Source organism: Amblyomma maculatum, chromosome 1 (genome assembly GCF_055883805.1).
Source record: "Amblyomma maculatum isolate TAMU_Amacu chromosome 1, ASM5588380v1, whole genome shotgun sequence".
Classification (NCBI taxonomy): Eukaryota; Metazoa; Arthropoda; class Arachnida; order Ixodida; family Ixodidae; genus Amblyomma; species Amblyomma maculatum.
Genome location: NC_139344.1, coordinates 434340474 through 434359074, shown reverse-complemented (window position 1 = coordinate 434359074; position 18601 = coordinate 434340474). Strand labels below are relative to the sequence as shown.

At 51.3% G+C, this 18601-nt stretch overlaps 1 protein-coding gene across 1 annotated transcript in view; it reads right to left on the bottom strand.

The window, feature by feature from the left end:
* Window positions 1-15479: 15479 nt before the first annotated feature.
* Window positions 15480-18601, bottom strand: part of LOC146209432 (uncharacterized) — a 39491-nt gene continuing 36369 nt past the window's right edge. Inside the window, exons 13-14 of the mRNA XM_084600294.1 lie at window positions 16581-16697; window positions 15480-15816 (exon numbers count right to left, since the gene is read on the bottom strand). Of these exons, the coding sequence (XP_084456420.1) occupies window positions 15619-15816; window positions 16581-16697 (315 nt within the window). The 3' untranslated portion in view covers window positions 15480-15618. The remainder of the gene's footprint in view (window positions 15817-16580; window positions 16698-18601) is intronic.

The following is an 18601-nucleotide window of genomic DNA, read 5'->3' as shown; positions in this document are numbered from 1 at the left end:
TTGTCACTAACCCTCCGAATAGGATCAGTGTGATCTGGATTCCGGGACACCAGTCGATGACCGGCAATGAAGCTGCCCATCGACACGCTCGCGCGTTCCTTCCCCGAGCCTCCCCTATCCCGGATCACACGTATGCCTCCCCGATCCTTGCATACACAGAACTGCTTGAACACTACAGACTGTCTCGCCGCACATTACCTCCCCCTTCTCCCACCCTGTCTACTCAAGAAGCATCAACTTACCGCCATTTCTCCTAAACCTCTGGTACCCCTCCCTTTATTCCCCTGACTGCCCACATTGTGGTGAGCGGGCAACGCTCTACCACATGGTTTGTGCGTGTCAAGTTATCCCTTCTTTAAGCCATTTCCCTCACCCCTGCATGGAAGATTGGGAGGCAGCCCTGCAGGACCCCTGCCCGCAGCGCCAGCAATGGTTGGCTCGCCGCGCTGTTACTGCAGCCAAGGCCAACGGGACCCTGGACTGAGGGTCCCCCCTCCCCCCTCGCTGATTAAATAAAGATGTTTTGTCTTTCTCCACTAACCGCTGCCCCTTAGGGTGACATCGGGCTCCCTGGACATCTGCGAGCGGTACCGGAACTTCGGTGTCGCTTCTTCCGCACAATAAAAGTTTTCACCACCACCAGATAAAGAGGTCGATTTAGCATGGTTAGATGTCTGTGTTCCTGATAATTATTAATAATAATTGGCTCAGAGGAAGGAAAAGGCACAGTATCTGTCACACGTGTTGCTGTACACACCTGAATCGCGGAGTACGGGAAGGGAGGAAGGTGGGAGTGAAAGTGGAAAGAGATAAAGAGGAGCCGTAGTGGAGGGCTACGGAGTAATTTTGACCACCTGGGGATCTTTAACGTCCAGGGGAGGTGGTGAAGGGTGGCTGTTCCTGGCCCTACGGGGCTGGGACGGTAGGTCAACGCCGCTTGCGGCGGGGGCTAGCTAGCCACCGAATTTTGATCTGTTGTAGGCCGTCATTGTACCCGCCACCGCTTAGGTGGTTGACGACGGCTGTTTCGGCACTCGTCTTTACCTCCCTCTTCTTTTTCTTTCTTCTCTGCTTTCTCACTTCTGTCCGCACGAGGCAGCAGATTGATTGATTGATTGAAAAATTTAATGAGTGCATGGGAATTCGCGTTGTGTGTGGTCCACCTATTCCGGAAGCCCAGAGGCCTGCGCCGCAGCGTGGGCCCTGCAAACCAGTCATTGTTGTTGGTCGGAGTCCTCGCTGTGCAGAATGGCCTCCCACTCCTCCAAATTGTGATTAGGAAGTTTATCGATAAAGGGATTTAATTGGCATGCCCACACCATGTGAGAAGCCGTACCTATTTCTCCGGCAGCGGAGGAGGCTCAGCTACAGAGCCAGTAGCAGGCCCGTGCATTTTCTTTTCCTTCTTCCTATAGCCACAACAACTACAGCGCTGACATCCCACAGCACACGGACGCCTCTACGTTTCGCCTCCATCGAAAGCAGCCGACGAGGTCGGGATCGAACCCGGGTGCTCCGGCACAGTAGTCTGGCGTCTTACCACTGCACCACCCCAGCGGAGCATGTTGCCGATGGCCACGATATGTTTTCGGAGGCCGAGCAAAATCTTCTGTCCCAGGTTAACTAGTGCGTGCTGTTATAGGGTGACTCCCAGGGCCACCCATAACTGCCTCCCGGTAATGCCGAAGCCGCTCAAGCTAGAAACGGGCGCCTACAGACTGCGGTCTAAATTGGCGGACGATTACTACACTCGGTTCTCGATTGTTTTATAAACAGAGGTGGTTTTAAGACACGTGACCGGCGCAGCCGCTGTGTCTGACGACACCGTCTCGAGCTGCGCGTTTCTCCTACGCAAACGTATTTCACATGGTATATTTTAAGGCGAAAGCCTTCCTAGGCTCATAGTGAAAATCTCGCTTCCGCGAAATTTATTCGCGAGATGTGTCCGCCAGGCGTCGTGATAGGTTCTGACGTCGACATAATTTCCCCTTTCGGGCAATTAGGCCTACTTCCTATGAAAAGCCCAGTTAGTCCACGTGTAAGCTCATTCTCGCATGCCGAGGGGAGAACTCTGAGGTGCCGATGTGGCCAACGGCGAAGCCAAAGAAAGGAAATTATAACTAGTACACAAACATGCAAAATAGACGAAAAGAATAAACAGAAGAGGTAGAAAAGAAGGAAGAAAGGATATCGCCATTAATCTCTAAAATTCATGAAGCTGAGTACTATCCTATTATTTTTAGTAAATTATGCGACCACTTTAATAGGGGACCCAAGCATCGCAGGGTGGCGCTGCGGGCGCCAGTGAACAGCGCCCTCTCTGGCCAACGCCATGTAATCGGTCGGGCAGGGTGAATAGCTCGCCTGTAGACTGTCGTGTCTTTGCAGCTTCTGCACGCGGGAGAACTCGCTTTGCGCGCGCTCGCGTTCTTTGTCGCTCGTGTTGTTGAAAGCTGCATGCGCGCGCGCGCGCCCTGACCGCAGTCTACTTGCTTCGCGCGCGCTTGCATTTCCGTGCTGAAAGAAAGCTGTCTTGCGCGCGCGCTTCTGCTTCTACTTTTCAAACTCGCGCTTGGACAAAGTGGTGTTTGAAGCGAGTGTGCAGCAATGTACACGCTTCGATGTGGTTTAAGAAAATAGCCGACAGCGGTGGCTATTCTCACAGCACAAATGTCAAAAAGAGAGAGCAGTTAGTCAGCCATGTACATTCTGTTGAGCAGATTATAGAAGATAAGCTGTTATCGGGAAGGCTAAGTGCGTGTCGTAGGTCAGTGACCACATCGCGTACGACGTGGGATTTGAGGCAGGTATTTAATTTTTATTATACCCATTTCATTAAGGCCCAGATTGTAAGGCGCATGCAACCATTCGATGCGCTGTTTGCTTTAATTTTTGAAGAGCTTGCAGATGTAATCTAATTGGTGCCTATGAACTTAATAAAAGATAAGTGGGTTCAGTCGCATCTTAGGCGCGCTTTTCGGTATATGGCGATATGTTAATTTTGATGCCGATTGTCGTGCAATTGCACACCCAGAACATTTTATACGTAGCTTCCACCTGAATAGAATGTGCATTCACATGTATACAAAGAAACATCAACCCTTCTGCTGTAAACAAAATATTTTCGCGCTTTAATTTTCGTGAATCGCATTCAGCTCCTAATAACTGGTCTCGCAATTGATCGAGTAATTTCAATTCCACAGAGTAAATGAGACAGTTCTGGGCAATATCTAAAGAACAAATTTTCGCTGCGTGGTTATTCATTGTTCCTATAGCTTTTATATTGGTATATAACTGTTTTATTCAATCACTCGCCCCGCCGCGTTAGGGACTGCTGGTCATGGCGACGCGGGTTTGATCCCGGCCGCCGCTCGCTGGAGGCGAACTGCAAGGAGGTCTTTAGAAATATACGTTCCCGTTAAATAACCACGGAATTTCACGCGGGGGTGAAATTTTTTCATGTCTCCAATGCAGCGCCCCTCGTAGCCTTGTCGCGCTGACAAAACTAAACGAACATGTTCACTCAATTGTATCGTTGCTTACAGGTCATTTTACATATCCTGCCTTGGAGCTTCAGTGTCTGCTTTCTAAAGAAACAATCTGCGCCTGAGCATGAGTTGCGAGGCAGCATATCCTTGTTCTCTTGTTAGTTTTGCTCCTTTTGTCGTGGGTTCGAAATGAACCAAACGACCTGTCTCCGTTATGTGACATGTTTCTTTGCAGCTAGCATGGACATGCCCTGCAAAGCGCCAGCTTGCGATTTGCAGTGCTAAGTGTACGTGCAAGGCAGGAATTCAGGGGCGTTGCAAGCATGTTGCTGTTGTGTGCTGTTTCATAAACTCCCACGAAGATTAGTCCTGCACAAGCCAGGCACAACAATGGGGCAAACCCAGCGGCAAAAATCCGAAGCCCTCTTTAGAGAGCATCTGGACCTAAATGAAATGGGTATAATAAAAATTAAATACTTGCCTTAAGGTCTCTTCGATTTGGCTTGCACTGGCTGCACTAGTTCTGAAAAGTGCTGCAGCGGTACCAGGTGGTCACGTGAGCGTGCAGTGCCAGCTCCGACACTGGCGTGCGGCGGCAGCTGCCAAAGCGAGTACGCAAGTGTAGGACTGCAACCTAGCAGACGCGTGCGCGCATCATGCATCGCGTACTGTAACATGATCACGTCCAGTTTCGAAGCCAGCTGCCGTAGGCCTACAGCGCTCGATCGGAAAGTGACGACGACTAACAGTTACACCAATTGACCAAATACGTGCGACTGCGCACGATCGTTATATCGGACGGTCTGCGAAGGTGCCATTCATGCGCCTGGGTACGAGAGTATTAACGTTGTAAGCAGTTGCCACGAGTACTAGTTTAAATAATTAAGACTGCCTAACAAGACGCTTGATTGGTTTCTACAAACTTACTTTGTTCAAAAGCATTAGCTGACGCACGTATTTTTGTACCTCATTGCGCTCTCAGACATTCTATGTGCTCCGTGGGCGACAAGTTTGATGTCGCATAGTCGCTGCGCAAGCTGTCTTGTGGCACACACACTTGGCACGACAGAAACTCGGTCGATCGCAACTGATTTCTGTTCGCATCCACCCGTCTTCCGAGGTCACAACGCGATAAAAAAAAAAAAAATACTACGTAGGACAACGCGCGCGAAGGTGCCGTATCGCGGCCACGTACCACTACATATGTGGCCACAACTACATATAATACCGCTCCTCCATTAACAAAATGCCAATCACCAGCATGCAGCCCAACTATACCTTGTATACGCAACCATTTGCGGATCCGTTAGCAGCGAACCATCCGGGTTCTGAAGGAGACGGACTTTACAAAAGCTATGCAGAACGATGCGCAGCGTCGTCTCCTCTTGGCCAAGCGGAGCGTACGCCATGCTGCACTTTTTTCTGCACCTCTTCTGGAGCGAGTGCAGAGTGAGCGAGAACTCGTGCAGAACTAGCCTTCCTTGCACCTTGACAAAAGGAGGAGAGAAGTGCAGACGGCGCGCGCGGCACTGGCAAAACGAGGACGGCGCTTCTGCATTACTTGAACTAGTGCAGCTGGTGCAGCCAAATTGAAGAGACCTTTAAATCCCACATCGTACACGATGTGGTCGCTGACCAGCGACACACACTTGGCCTTCACGATAACAGCGTTGTCTTCTACAATCTGCTCAACAGAATGCACATGGCTAACAGCTCTCCCTTTATGAGGTTCGCGCTGTGAAAATAGCCACCGCTGTCGGCGACAGCCACCGCTGTCGGAAAATAGCCACCGCTGTCGGCATAACCCGTGTCCGGCTATGCCGGACACGGGTTATGCCGGCCTTAATTTGCATAGCGGAGATGATTGCGCTGCGAAGATGATTCGCTGCCTTCTTGCCCTCCTACGCTCTTCCGGGCTACAAGCATCACCCCCCTGACTAACTAGCCGGCTTTTTTTTTTTCTTTTTTTTTTCCTACTCACAACATATCACAACTGCTGCGGACACGATTTATCTGACGCGGCCTTCTGCGGACAGAAATTTGTGAACATGGCGATTGCGTGTGTCACCGCGCCCTGCTTGATGACGCGTGAAAAAAAAAAAAAAAAAATTACTAGCTAGCAGGGAGTGTCAGATGTTACAAGAACAGCGAAAAGAGAGAGAGGGGCTACCAAGACGTTTCCCTCGCCAAGGAAGGTGATGACGTAACGTGGCGCTGCTCCTTGTCTCGATTGCGGCTCGAGCGATCACCTTCATATTGATCGCGACTGTACATTGCTGCACACTCGCTTCGAACACCACTTCGTCCAAGCGCGAGTTAGAAAAGTAGAAGCAGGAGCGCGCGCGCGCGCGCGCGCGCAATACAGCTTTCTTTCAGCACGGAAATCCAAGCGCGCGCAAAGCGAGTAGATGCAGTCAGGGCGCGGGGAGGCGAGAGACGCTGAGCACCCACAGACGCTCTCTCGCGGTGCTCCGATGTTTTCTAACAATGTGACATCCTCATCCGTTCACCCACCTCGAATTTTATCCCCATTTCACGCATCTAGCTTCAGAGCATCTTTTGACACCACCTTCGTGGACAGACGCCACCAGTGAGTGCTCTACCACTGTCTTGTTTATCTCTGATCTTCTGCCCCGAAACTTTTCGTTTTCTCGCGTCTCCGGGCGGGGCACGCCTCGCCAGGACGCTCCGTCTGAGCAGCGACCCTCCGCTTCTTCCTCCTCGCTCACTGCCCCTCCCCACTCTCCCCGTCTGGCTGTGTCTGCAACTGCGTCTGGTGCGTCTAGCCAGCGCACCCGCGCCGCCGCCGTTTCTGCGGCGCCGTTTTCTACGACGGCCGCCGCTGCGGCGCTCCACCGCCAAGAAATCCATCTACCTTGTTCCTCATGATGAGCATACCTGAAGGCCAACCGCTTCCGCGGTCCTCTACCACCATTGCGGCCCTCGCTCAGAACAATCCCGAATGTCAATCTCCAGGCTGGGTCACGGCTTATTACAGCCGCGGCCGCCTGCGCCCGCAGGCCGAGTCAGCTGCTCATGCTCCACTCCCACCCCCTCCTCGCCGCACTCCGAATCTCCCCCCGCTGCCCCGCGACGAGGTAAAGGTTGTGATGCGCCCGCGCGGGGGCCTTGACCTCACCAAATACAAGCCATATGAGATTTCGCAGCATCTCAGCGCATCTACAGGCATTCCACTCCCCTCCTTCCAGTCGCGGGTTACGCTGCGTATAGCCCACGACAAAAACATCATAGTGGCGAGCACCGCCTCTCTCAACATCGCGCAGGCCATGGAAAAAATCGAGAACATAATCCTCAACGGCAAATCCTACCCCACATGCAGCTACATCGCCTCCCCCGATAACTCGATCAAGGGCTTTGTCCGAGACGTTCAACCAGGCTCCACCCCTAAGACCCTTATGCGGCATCTCACCGCCCCCCCAGGTTTCAACATCCTGCATGCCCGCCTTATTGGCGCAAGTGATACTGCGCTGGTCACTTTCGAGGGCCGCACTGTGCCAACCTACGTGCTGTATCAGGGCGTCATGCTGCCCTGCAGACCCCACCGCGCCCTCCGCCAGATCTGCTCGCGCTGCCTCACCGCCGGTCACCGTGCAGATGTGTGCCCAACGCCGGAAGTGAACTTGTGTACTGTGTGTGCCGCCCATAATCCACCTCAACATCACCTGTGCATCCCACGTTGCACCCAGTGCCATGGAGCCCATCCCACGACGGACCGCTCCTGTCCCCTACGGTTTGCCCGGGCGCTTCCTCCTCCCACCTTCAACCGCCCTTTTCAAGGTAACCCCCCCTATCCTGACTACTCCCAACCCTGGTCCCCAGTGTCGATCCCCGCGAACTCCTCTTCCATCCCAGTCTGGAAACCTTTACCGACAGCCCCGAATGCGCCACCCCCACCCCCTCCTCCCAACCTGATCACGTGGTGTCCATGGACACTTCATCGCCCCCAGCACCACCAACACCCCCCAATCATCCACCCCGCCTATGCTCACTCCAGTGCCCCTAGTAAGCCTGCCGAAAGCGGCCGCTACTCAGGTCACCCCTCCCATCATCGAGCCTCCTACCACCACCCCCACTCCAACCGAGCAGCTTCTTCTCTAGATTGCCGATCGCCTTGCAGGCCTCGACAGTCGGATAACTACACTTGAAACTCGAGTCCCCACCCCCCAACCTACCCCTCCATCACCGGCCATCACTCGCGACACAATCACCGAGGCAGTTGCGACGGCCATGAGTGAAGTGATGGATCACCTGCGCACCTTCGACCTCCGGCTCAACAGACTCACCGCCAAGGTCCAAGCCGGCCCTAACATTGCCCGGGAGCCCAAACGCCCCAAGCTCCTGCCCAAGGTAACCAAACGTCTGCGTCCCGCATCTCGCTCCATTCCACGCGACTTGGGTCGCTCGTCACCCACCCAAGCTTCCGTTACACACTGCCTGCCATCCCAAATCACACCAGTACCGCGTCCTGTCAATCACACTGAAGATGCCGCGCCCGCCAACAACTCGTGAATACTTGCGCGTCTGGCAGTGGAACTGTAACAGCCGTAACCGCCGCCGCCACCAACTTTCTCTGTTCATTAACACATGTTCCCCTCCCCCCCTGGTAATTGCGCTCCAAGAACCAGGCCCCCGTGTCTCTCTCCCTAGCTATCAAACTTTCACCAACCAACGTTTCCCACAACTTGCATTTCTCGTTGCCCGCCACCAAGTTGCTCGAGTCTACACATTTGCGGGTTTCAACGTCCCTCACTTACTACTTGAACTCCTCCCGGCACAACAGGGACAGCCCAGCCTTTTCATTCTAAACGTCTACTCCCCACCGGGTGACAACCATGCCGATTTTAACCTCCTTTTCCAGCTGGCACTACACCGCTCTCACCGTAATCTACTCATTGCTGGAGATTTTAACGCCCAACACCCCGCTTGGGGCTACCGCCTTCGTAACAGGAAAGGCCGCCTACTATATGAGGCTGTCTGTAATCACCGCCTCACCCTCTACAATGAACCCCAATCATTTACCCGCGTAGGTAATAGTGTCAGCCGGGACACAACCCCAGATTTGACCTTCGGCCATTTTCTCCCCCACATAGCTTGGGTCAACCTAGAGGAAAACCTGGGAAGCGACCACTTCATACTTCAAATTGACGTGTTCGCCCGTCTCCCCCACCGTCGCGTCCGTACACAGCCCTTAACGGATTGGTCCGCTTTTCGCAAAGCTCGTCCGTCCAATCCGGCCCCCCCCCCTTACTCTAGATACATATCAAGAGTGGACGAATACATTAAAAACCGACGTCCACTCCTTCACCAAAGAACTATCCGTCACCCTTGCACAACCGGACGTAGATACCCACCTTCTCCACCTCTGGGAAGCCCGCCGCAGCCTCGTCCGCCGCTGGCGCAAACAGCGGCATAACCGCAAGTTGCGCCTTCGCATCGCGCATCTCACCGCCCAAGCTGCTGAATACGCTACACAGCTTGCCCGCTCAAATTGGCATGACACATGTTCCAGGCTCCAAGGCACACTCGGCACCGCGGCCACTTGGCGCTTGCTTCGCCACTTAATTGACCCCACTTGTACTCGGACCCATTCCAATCGAGTCCTTCGGCTTCTGCTTCATGACCATTCTGACGACCCCGCTGCCCTGAAAGACCAACTCATCCAGCGTTTCCTCCCCCCTTTACGGCTTCCCCACAGCCCCCATACACAGGGGAATTCAACCCTGAGTTAGACAGAGATTTCACCGACACAGAGATACGCGCCGCTGCCCTGGCTCTTAGCAAAAACACTGCACCGGGTCGCGACGACATAACCAATCGCATTCTCCGAAACCTCGATTACTCCTCCTACGACTCGATCACCGACCTCTTCAACCAGGTGTGGGCTACGGGACAGCTCCCGTCTGACTGGAAGCACGCCACTATCATCCTCATCCCTAAACCGAACAAACCAACGGCAATTGACAATCTTCGACCTATTTCCCTCACATCCTGCGTCGGCAAGCTTTTCGAACATGTTGTACTCAACCGCCTCAACCCCTATCTTGAATCCATAGACTTTTTCCCTCACACTCTTTTTGGATTCCGCCCCAAGCTCTCCGCCCAAGACGTCCTCCTCCAGCTCAAAGAGGAAGTCCTCGATAACCTGTCTACTCAGACCCCCCGCCTCGTGGCCAGTTTGGACATAAAGGGTTCATTTGACAATGTCAGCCACAACTTGATCCTCTCCAACCTTGCTCTTACCAACTGCGGCTCCCGCCTTTACTCCTACGTCCAAAGTTTCCTCTCTGCCCGCACAGCAACCATTGGATTCGATTCCCTCCGCTCTACCGAAGTCCCTGTCCCAGATCGAGGCACCCCTCAGGGCTCAGTCCTGTCTCCCATACTGTTTAACATCGCTCTCAGCCAACTCCCCTCCCAGCTCTCAACCATCCCCCATCTTCACCACGCGTTTTACGCCGACGACATAACACATAGTATGGACTGTTTCAGGCTCATTGGGTGCACAGCAAGACTCCCTTCAAACTGCCCTAGATATTACCGCCCAATACCTCAAAGCCGGTGACTTAATCTGTTCCCCGTCCAAATCCACCGTGATGACCATCATTCGAAAACACGGACGCGTTCGCCCTCCTCCACCGGTGTCGATTTTCATCGACTCTCAGCTGCTGCCCCAAGTCACGGAGATGCGTATCCTCGGCTTCTACCTCCATCACCGCAGCTCGGCCGCCACGCAAATGCAGCGACTGACCAAATCCGCGCACCAAGTTCTTCGCATGATAAGCCGTATCACAAATCGTCGTCATGGCCTCAAAGAATCCGACGCTATCGTCCTTGTCCAATCCCTGATCATATCTCGAATTCTCTATGCTGTTCCCTACCATCTTCTCACTCTTCAGCAACTTGACCGCCTAAATATCATCCTCCGCAAGGCCTACAAGCAAGCCCTGGGCATTCCATTGTACGCGGCTACCTCACGTTTGCTCGCCATGGGCGTTCACAATACAATCCAAGAGCACATTGAGGCACACCTGCTCTCGCAACGCGAACGACTTGGACAGACCCCGCAGGGCCGCCACCTACTGCAAGCACTCCGGTACCCTCTGCCCAAATCATACTTAACAACTGTCCCGCTCCCCCCTGAGCTACGCCAACGCATCGTGGTTGCTCCCATCCCCCGCGCCATGAACCCTACGCTCAACAAGGGCCGCCGCCAAGCTCGCGCCAGATACATTCAACGCCACTACTCTCGTAATGATGAAGTCCGCTATACTGATGCCACTCCGCATCCCGACCACCATGCTTACACCGTTGCCGTGGTAAATGCCTCCCTACAGCCGCAGGCCCTTGCCAGTGTGCGCACATCAGACACTGCAACTGCTGAAGAGGTTGTCATTGCCCTCGCCATAGCCACTTCCGCCTCGGAGCATTCCGTCATTCTCTCGGACTCGCAGGTTGCCCTTCGTCGCTTCCGTGATGGCCGAATCTCCCCACTCTCACTCCGTATCCTGACCACTATCCCTCCTGACCACATGGTCGACCTCGTGTGGACCCCGGGACACGAGTTGGTGGCCGGCAACAACAGAGCTCACGCTCTAGCCCGCGAGCATACTTACCGGGCAACGCCGACCTCCTCCTCCTCTGAACCGGATCTCACCCCAATCCCGGTCCCACCCACATACTCCGACACACTCGCTTACTTCCGAGCCTCTCGGCTTCTGTACCCCCCTCCGCATTCTCGCCTCACGCGCCAAGACTCTACTGACTGGCGAAACCTCCAGGCAAATACATTCCCATGCCTTGCGCGTCTTCACCTTTTTTACCCCACTCGCTACACTCGCACCTGCCCTTTCTGCACCAGCCCCGCCACCCTCGCACATGTCACATGGGCCTGCACCTCGAACCCCAACCTCCCTCCTCTTCCCCCCGACATCAGCGGAACCTGAGAAGAGCAGCTCTGCAACTCCAGCCTGCCCGCCCAGCAGAGGCTCATAGTGCGGGCACGGCTGGCTGCACGCTCAACTGGTGCCCTGGACTGAGGGCGCCACCCAGGACTGCCGTCATATCTACTCCCCCGTTTTGAATAAATAAATGTGTTGAACGAACGAAGTCAGGGCGCGCGGGCGCGCAAGCAGCTTTCAACAACGCAAGCGCGCGCAAAGCGAGCTGCTTCCGCGTGCAGAAGCCGCAAAGACACGAAACTCTACAGGCGAGCTGTTGCGACAGCCAGCAATACAACAATACACTTCTCCATATTTCGAGTGTCGCGGAACCACTCCAGCCATTTTTTTTTAATCTCAGCTGTGACACCTGTTTGCAAACCGGCGAAGCCACGGCGGCGGGCCGGCGCGAGCACTCACAAAGAGAGGTAACGTGAGCGACGCGAGCAGCACACGAAGCGGTCAGAACACGTTCGGTAAGCGCCGCGCCCAACCAATGCTTCAAAATTTTGCCGCTTGCGGAGGAGCGCGCGCTGCAGTCGCGCAGAAAAACTTGAGGTTGGGTTCCCTATGGTTCCCGTTCGAGTCAGTTCTCTCTAACTTGAAACGGTACTTGCGGCAATAGAAGAATTCTTTGCGAGTATTAGAGTTAATTTTAAAACCTCAGCGTGGAGCCCATAATTTAGAAATAGTTTTAAATGTACTCCTGGTGACCGCTCATAATCGACTAGGTTGACAGATCCCCTTAAGCTTTACCTACTTTGCAGGCCTTTATCTAAAAAAAAATATATATATATATATATATATATATATATATATATATATATATATATATATATATATATATATATATATATATATATATATATATATATATATATATATATAAGGCACAGCAGCAATAATTTCACACTATGTTCTCAGCGTACTTATCCATCAAACAGCTAAAGCTTATTATAGTCTCAATACAGATACGATCGCGTTTATTTCAATAAAACAGCAAGCAATTAACATTTCTGAGGACAGTTAATAAAAAATGTTATCCTTTAAAACTTTGTCAACCTATCCTTTACTTCAGCTTTTAAAATCATTAAAAACATATAGCGTAATATTGATGCACTAGTAGTTACGGCCAGCCCAATAAGATGCTTAGACAAGAATTTGCAATTGTTGATCTGACTTCTTGCCCGCAAAGCGTATAAAATGCAAGCAGGGTTGGATTTCAGGTTCTTAAGAAATGCCCAGCAGTACGGAAAAAGTGTCGACAAAATGGTGGACGTTAATTTTGAGACGATTTGGTCACCGGAGCGGCCATCTTCAGACCGACAGAATTCGAAACAAGGATTAGATTGGAGTCCGTAGACAGACTCCAGTAGTACCTCTTTGGTAGCTGTTCAACGCATGTTCACTGGAGCTTCCCTCTTCTACCCGCCTTTTGTTCGCACACCGCAACCAGACGCCGATAACATGGGGTGAAGGAAGTGAGATCAGAGCACCTATCATGGAGCTTTAAGCACCCGCTTCACGCGCACTGCCGACAGTCGCTACCGCATAAGAAACTGTTGCGCCAGGTGCAATCAATGGAAAACATGAACATGGCGCTACGGTGGCAAAGCAAAATATGGAATGCCAAATAAAAAAAAAAAAAAAGGCAAAACTATTGTTAACAAGATGCCCAGACGGCCTGAACTGTATCTTCTGCCGCGCGTTCGATCTGCTGTACACACTTCATGCCGGCACACATAGCCAGGATTGCACGGAAGAAACTGTGTGCGGGAATGAAGGAAACGTGCGCTGTCACATCATCCGAATAAAGGATTGCAGACTAAAAACCATGTGTTTTATTGAGACGATTTTCCATGTCCTTCATAATTTTTCTATTTCACTAAAGATTATTTGAACGTTGCCTACTCATTAAACTTTGTCTTTTTCTGTAATCCACGTTATGGTGAATTGCGAAAATGCGTCTGTGTGCTGCACAATGCCACAGACCATCAGCAACTCCACACGTACGAAACTGATTCAAATCATACATTGCAATGTCTCTCAAAGCTAATTTGCAACGCTTAGACAAAAATGACTAGATAAAATATTGTTACGAGTGGAGAACGATGAGGACGAAGTAGCGCGCTCGTGCTTAGAAGGTGAAGAGAAAAGTGCATCGAACGCCGGGCCCTTTGCTCCTTTGTAAATATATTTCTCCCCGTTGCAATATGCCAAAATTTAAAAATCGTAGGAAATTCACAAAAGTAGAATCTTCAGAATCTTGCGCGAAGGCCTTATTGATGTGGCCGTAATTACAAGTGTAAAAAAAGTATGCAATATGTTCTAATGACCTTTAAACCTGAAGTAGAGGAGAATAGGACAGTTTTTAAAAATATCAAAAATGTTTTCTTAATTGTCCTCACAAATTTTCATTTACTGTTTCTTGAAATTAGCGCGATTATATCTCTGTATTGACGCGGTATATATAAATGAGCTTTAGCAGTTTTAAGATACGTGTGCTTAACATTGTGCGGAATGATTGCTGATCTGCTTTAAACATATTTCTTTAGATAAATGCTTGCAAAGGGTAAAATTTAGCTTCCTGGCCAAATTTGAGAAACATTATCAAGACATCTGCCCGACCCAGAAAAGCGAAAAATTAACTGAAAATAAAAACATGCATATATTTAGTCCGACAATGTTGTGTAATTCATGACATTTGGCCAAAATAGCAAAGACGATTAGCACGGTAGTCTGTCTCTTCATTAAAAATACCCTGTGCCTCGATAATTTTCGGCAGCAAAACCAGTTGCAGATTTCTTCTTTCCAGTCATCAGTGAACAATATGTAAAATTTTGAAATAAATATAAAAGGTCGACCAATCATGCTTTGTTTGATCTCGTGGAAACACCCAGCTATAAACGAAAAATTCCGCACAGTCACCGATTGCGCCGAGATTTTTGGCGAGAGTGTGTACAAGCAAAGCAAGCTCAGGCAATTCGGCTGGTGTGTTTGTGAGGTAGTGACGAGACGTCACACCACGTACGGCCACTTCTGAGTTTCCGGCCGGAGACTCACATCTGAGTGGCGCCTCCCTGAGCGCCCATTATCTGCCACCGCCGACAGTTTCTTAGACTCAACTCTATGACCGCCGAGCCCGCGCGCACTGCTACTGCACTCTCAAGCGGTCAGTTGCAGACCGATCACGGTCACCCCTACGCTGTCTTTGAATTCCAACAGGTCACACGTCATCTAGAGCTAGGAGGGCGTTCTTGTCAGACGTAAATCGCAGCATATGCGCGGTCACGAATTAAGTAGGCGCTCAGATGTCATTTTCTGGCCCCGAACATGAGCGAGGATGGTGGCCAAGGTTGCAGAAGTCAGTTCTTCAGGTTAGTGGATCGCTGTAGAAAGGGACGTCAGTAGCAAAGAAGCTACTATTCGAGCCGCCCATGTGGCCCGTAGCACGCTGCTCGGTCGGTTTCGTATCAGTTCGGGCTCAATACTTGACCGGAGAAACTATGCCCTGCACTGCCACAAAATGAGTGTCAAATGCTGCCGAACAGCAGACAGGTAGACGCCACCAGCCCACAGATTCTGTCGGCTTAGGCCGGTGTGAATTCGCTGCGCCACTCGCCGAGCCAAAGTGCTACTGCTTATTAAAGCAAAAGCCTTTAATGCCTCATCGTTGTCGACAGAAGGTTGTCGGCAGATGTCACGCTTTCCAAAGCAAGAGGTAAACGAATTAATAAACGTCTCCACGAGGAATCGAACCCCCATCCCTTAGATCCTCAGCCTAGCACTTTACCAACTGCGCCGTGCCCCGGATCGTGAAACGCTCTTCATAATTCCCCTTGTCTACCGAGAAGAAGACAGCAGGGCAGATAGTGACCTAATCTCTGGTTGCAGGTTAATTTTGATGCACACTTCCCGCAGATCTTGCTGCGTTCTATGTCAATCCTTGGCTTCGGCAGACACTACCAGAATGGTCGACTGCAGTGTGCTCTCGCCGACAGGTTCACAGCATCTTTGCAGGACAGATCTGACATTAGGCACAGCACATGATCCTCCTTTATTCAGTGAAGTGTATGTACAGGGGTGAGAACACTAAAAATGGAGATAATCCCCGGCATGAGAGGGAACCAATGACAGCAGCTCCACCCGCAAGTTCAGAAGGCGTCGTTGCATCAGTAGCGCTTGCCTCCGAAACCACCACCACCACCCGGACGCATGTGGCCCATGGAGGGTCGTCCAAAGTCGGGCGGCCTTGGTGCCGTGGGGCCAAGGCTGCTCTTGCGGTACTCATTGATCCGGGAACCGCCACCACTGAAGGAACTGGCATAGGAGCATTCCCTCGTGTCACCTCCTCCCCCAGAGTACAGGTCCTGCAAAAAGCGACAATCAGGCACTCTTCGCTATAGTTGCCCCAACGTGCTCCCACTGAAACAGAGTTGCGCAACGTGTATCGTCTCAGCGTCAAAGTTATGATGGAAAGGCATCATGCATGAGCTATTCATTGCGAAAGCAGGCACATTGGTTGCCTGCCCAATCGACGCATTTCTGGCTGTCAAACTTTCTTAATGCACCAAATTTCGGTTAACATTCTAATGTCACGTGAATGTCGCATTGCTCCTGTTTCGTTCTTCTATCGGCTAGCTTTGTGCAGTTGGCTGAAATGACACACACACATTTGCCACCAGCGCGGCTGTCATACTACAGGGCTTGCCTCTGCCTGGGTGCCAACGCTAACATCAGATGTGATTTCACTCTGTCAATGTGAAAGGGCACAGTCCAAGTCAAGGGCCAAGTCATGGTAGGGTCATGGTTGTCATATGTAGCTGCAATGTCATGGCTATGCTAAGCCAATTGTCATAGCGCTGGCATGGCAGCTTTGCTAAGCAACTACTCCACAAGCAAGAAGGGCAAGATTTTGTTGTTCAAAGCTGTAGGCTCCAGAGTAGTGTTTGTGCCCTAAAACACTGTTGGCGCTAATCCAACAGCGGAACTCCAGTTTTCATTTGGTTCTGTTTTTTTTCTCTAGAATGCAGCAGTCAGTTGATATTGACTAGCTTTAATTTGACTTCAGTCTCTGTTTAACAGCTGCCCTTGCCCCACACATGCCCAACAGAGAGAAAACGATGCCACTTACGGGTCCGCTTCCATAGCCCCTTTTGCCACCACTGTAGCTGTCGCCCTGGTAGCCCGAACCGCCACTGTCCGGGAACCCCGACATGCCCCGTGGCGAGTCCAAGGACGGACCACCCACCTGCATTGCGCCACAGTGCGCGATTGTCACGGAAACAGCTTTGCCAAGAGACACAAGTCTAGTCGAGCTTAGGAAGAGCTGCTGGCAGCTCCCTGGATAAGCAGAGTAAAAATGGAGAAAACACTGCCGAAATATAAACCAGAGTGTAATGAAACCCCAACCACAATGACTCTTACGGGACTGCACAAAACAGTTACTCAACCTGCGCAAAGCACAATCGGCAACATGGAAGAAAGAATGCATTTACACAATGAATGCATACAGCTGCTAATAAAGCCTTCCAAATGTCTGCATTTTTTTTTTACGCATGACAGGGCACATCACTCCATACAGGACAGAGTTGTACCCTAACATGTTCTACCTTCGAGCATCCCAAAAGATTTCAAGAACTTAACCTGTCTCGGCATCAAGAGGCCTACGAAAACCTATTTACTAAAACCAGAAAACGCACCCGAGTAATTGGTATCCCACCGTTACTAACATTGAAAATATCAGCGATTGAAAATGATGCTCCTCTTCTACCCCACCCCCACCCAACTCAACTCACACTGGCGTGGGGGAAGAAAAAATGAAGGAAACAAGTCACCACCGGCATCCCACCATGCTCCGTTCCGCCCCATCATTTGGAAGTGTCCAAAGAGTGAGAGCGCCCAGCAAGCCTCGATGAAAGCACATGGGAGCTTTGAGTCATATGACAGGTTTGGAAGAGGGGAACGCGTAATCCTAATCGATTACAAGCGGTTACCAGGGCCAGTTTTTAAGGGGGGGGGACCCGGGTTTTTGCGGCCGAAAACCGGTTAGAAAATCGAATTTGCTATATCCTTGTTCTTGCGATCTTAAGACCTTTCCGCAGCTACTTCCTAAGTTTTGTTGAAATAAATACCGCCTAATTCATGCACTACAGCGTTCCAAAGACGAGAATCTGCGTGCATGGCCTATAAACTGAGGTCAAATCGCGCTGAATTTCGATCGGCCGTAGTTCGAGAATTACACGATCCGCGGGCATAATCTTGGTCTCGTTCAAAAGATCTCGATTCAGGCATTCCTGCATTTCAGTTGGCGACGATGAGCGAGCCCACCGAAGCGGAAAACAAAAGAACAAAATGGCCTGAAACACGCGCTACTATTGTCCCCCACCGCATGTGAGCAAAATGGCGAGCTTTGGTTGGCTGACGGTGTCAACTGCTCGCAGTCCGGCGCCATTTTGAGAAGGTCTCTCCGTTAGGCCTAGACGGCCTAGCACCATTCCCTTGTCGTGACCACTGCGCAAAATGCGCAATATTTAGATTCGCGCCTTGTTATTATTTTAACAAAATAACGAAAGGAGATAAACGCACCGGGGACGCTGAATCGCCGCATCTGGTTATCTGCAATCAATGACGAAGCGCCGACGCTCCGAGTCGATTCCGCGATGGCCTGATGCCGGTAGTGCTCAGCGCGACAGTAAGGAGCGGCAAGACCTTGTTGAAGAAATTCCTGCCGTGTACGGGCGCCTTAATCGTGATGGTGCAGATGAGCAAGTGATGTCTAAGCAGCTTTCAACGCCAGAATAGACTGCTCTGTGAGGCAATGCCAGTGCCGCGACAGGCCGCAGTGGCAGTCGCAAAACACCGCCGAAATAAACTTGCTTTTGAATGCTACGCGGTGCAAGACGAGCAATGGGCGCTTATCACTAGTTGCAGGCCAACTGCATTTACAGCATGAACGTGAGAATGGCAATCGTGCGCCCGAACTTAGCACCACCTTCTGCAGATGTCACGATGCAAACGTACACGTCTTGGTGGCAGCTTCCAGACATGCATTCGATTTGCCGGCAATTTCATTCGTACGAGGGCAATTATGTAGATGGTAAATTATTCACTGGCATCAGAAGCCAGTCAAAACCAGCTTTAATGACTTACTGT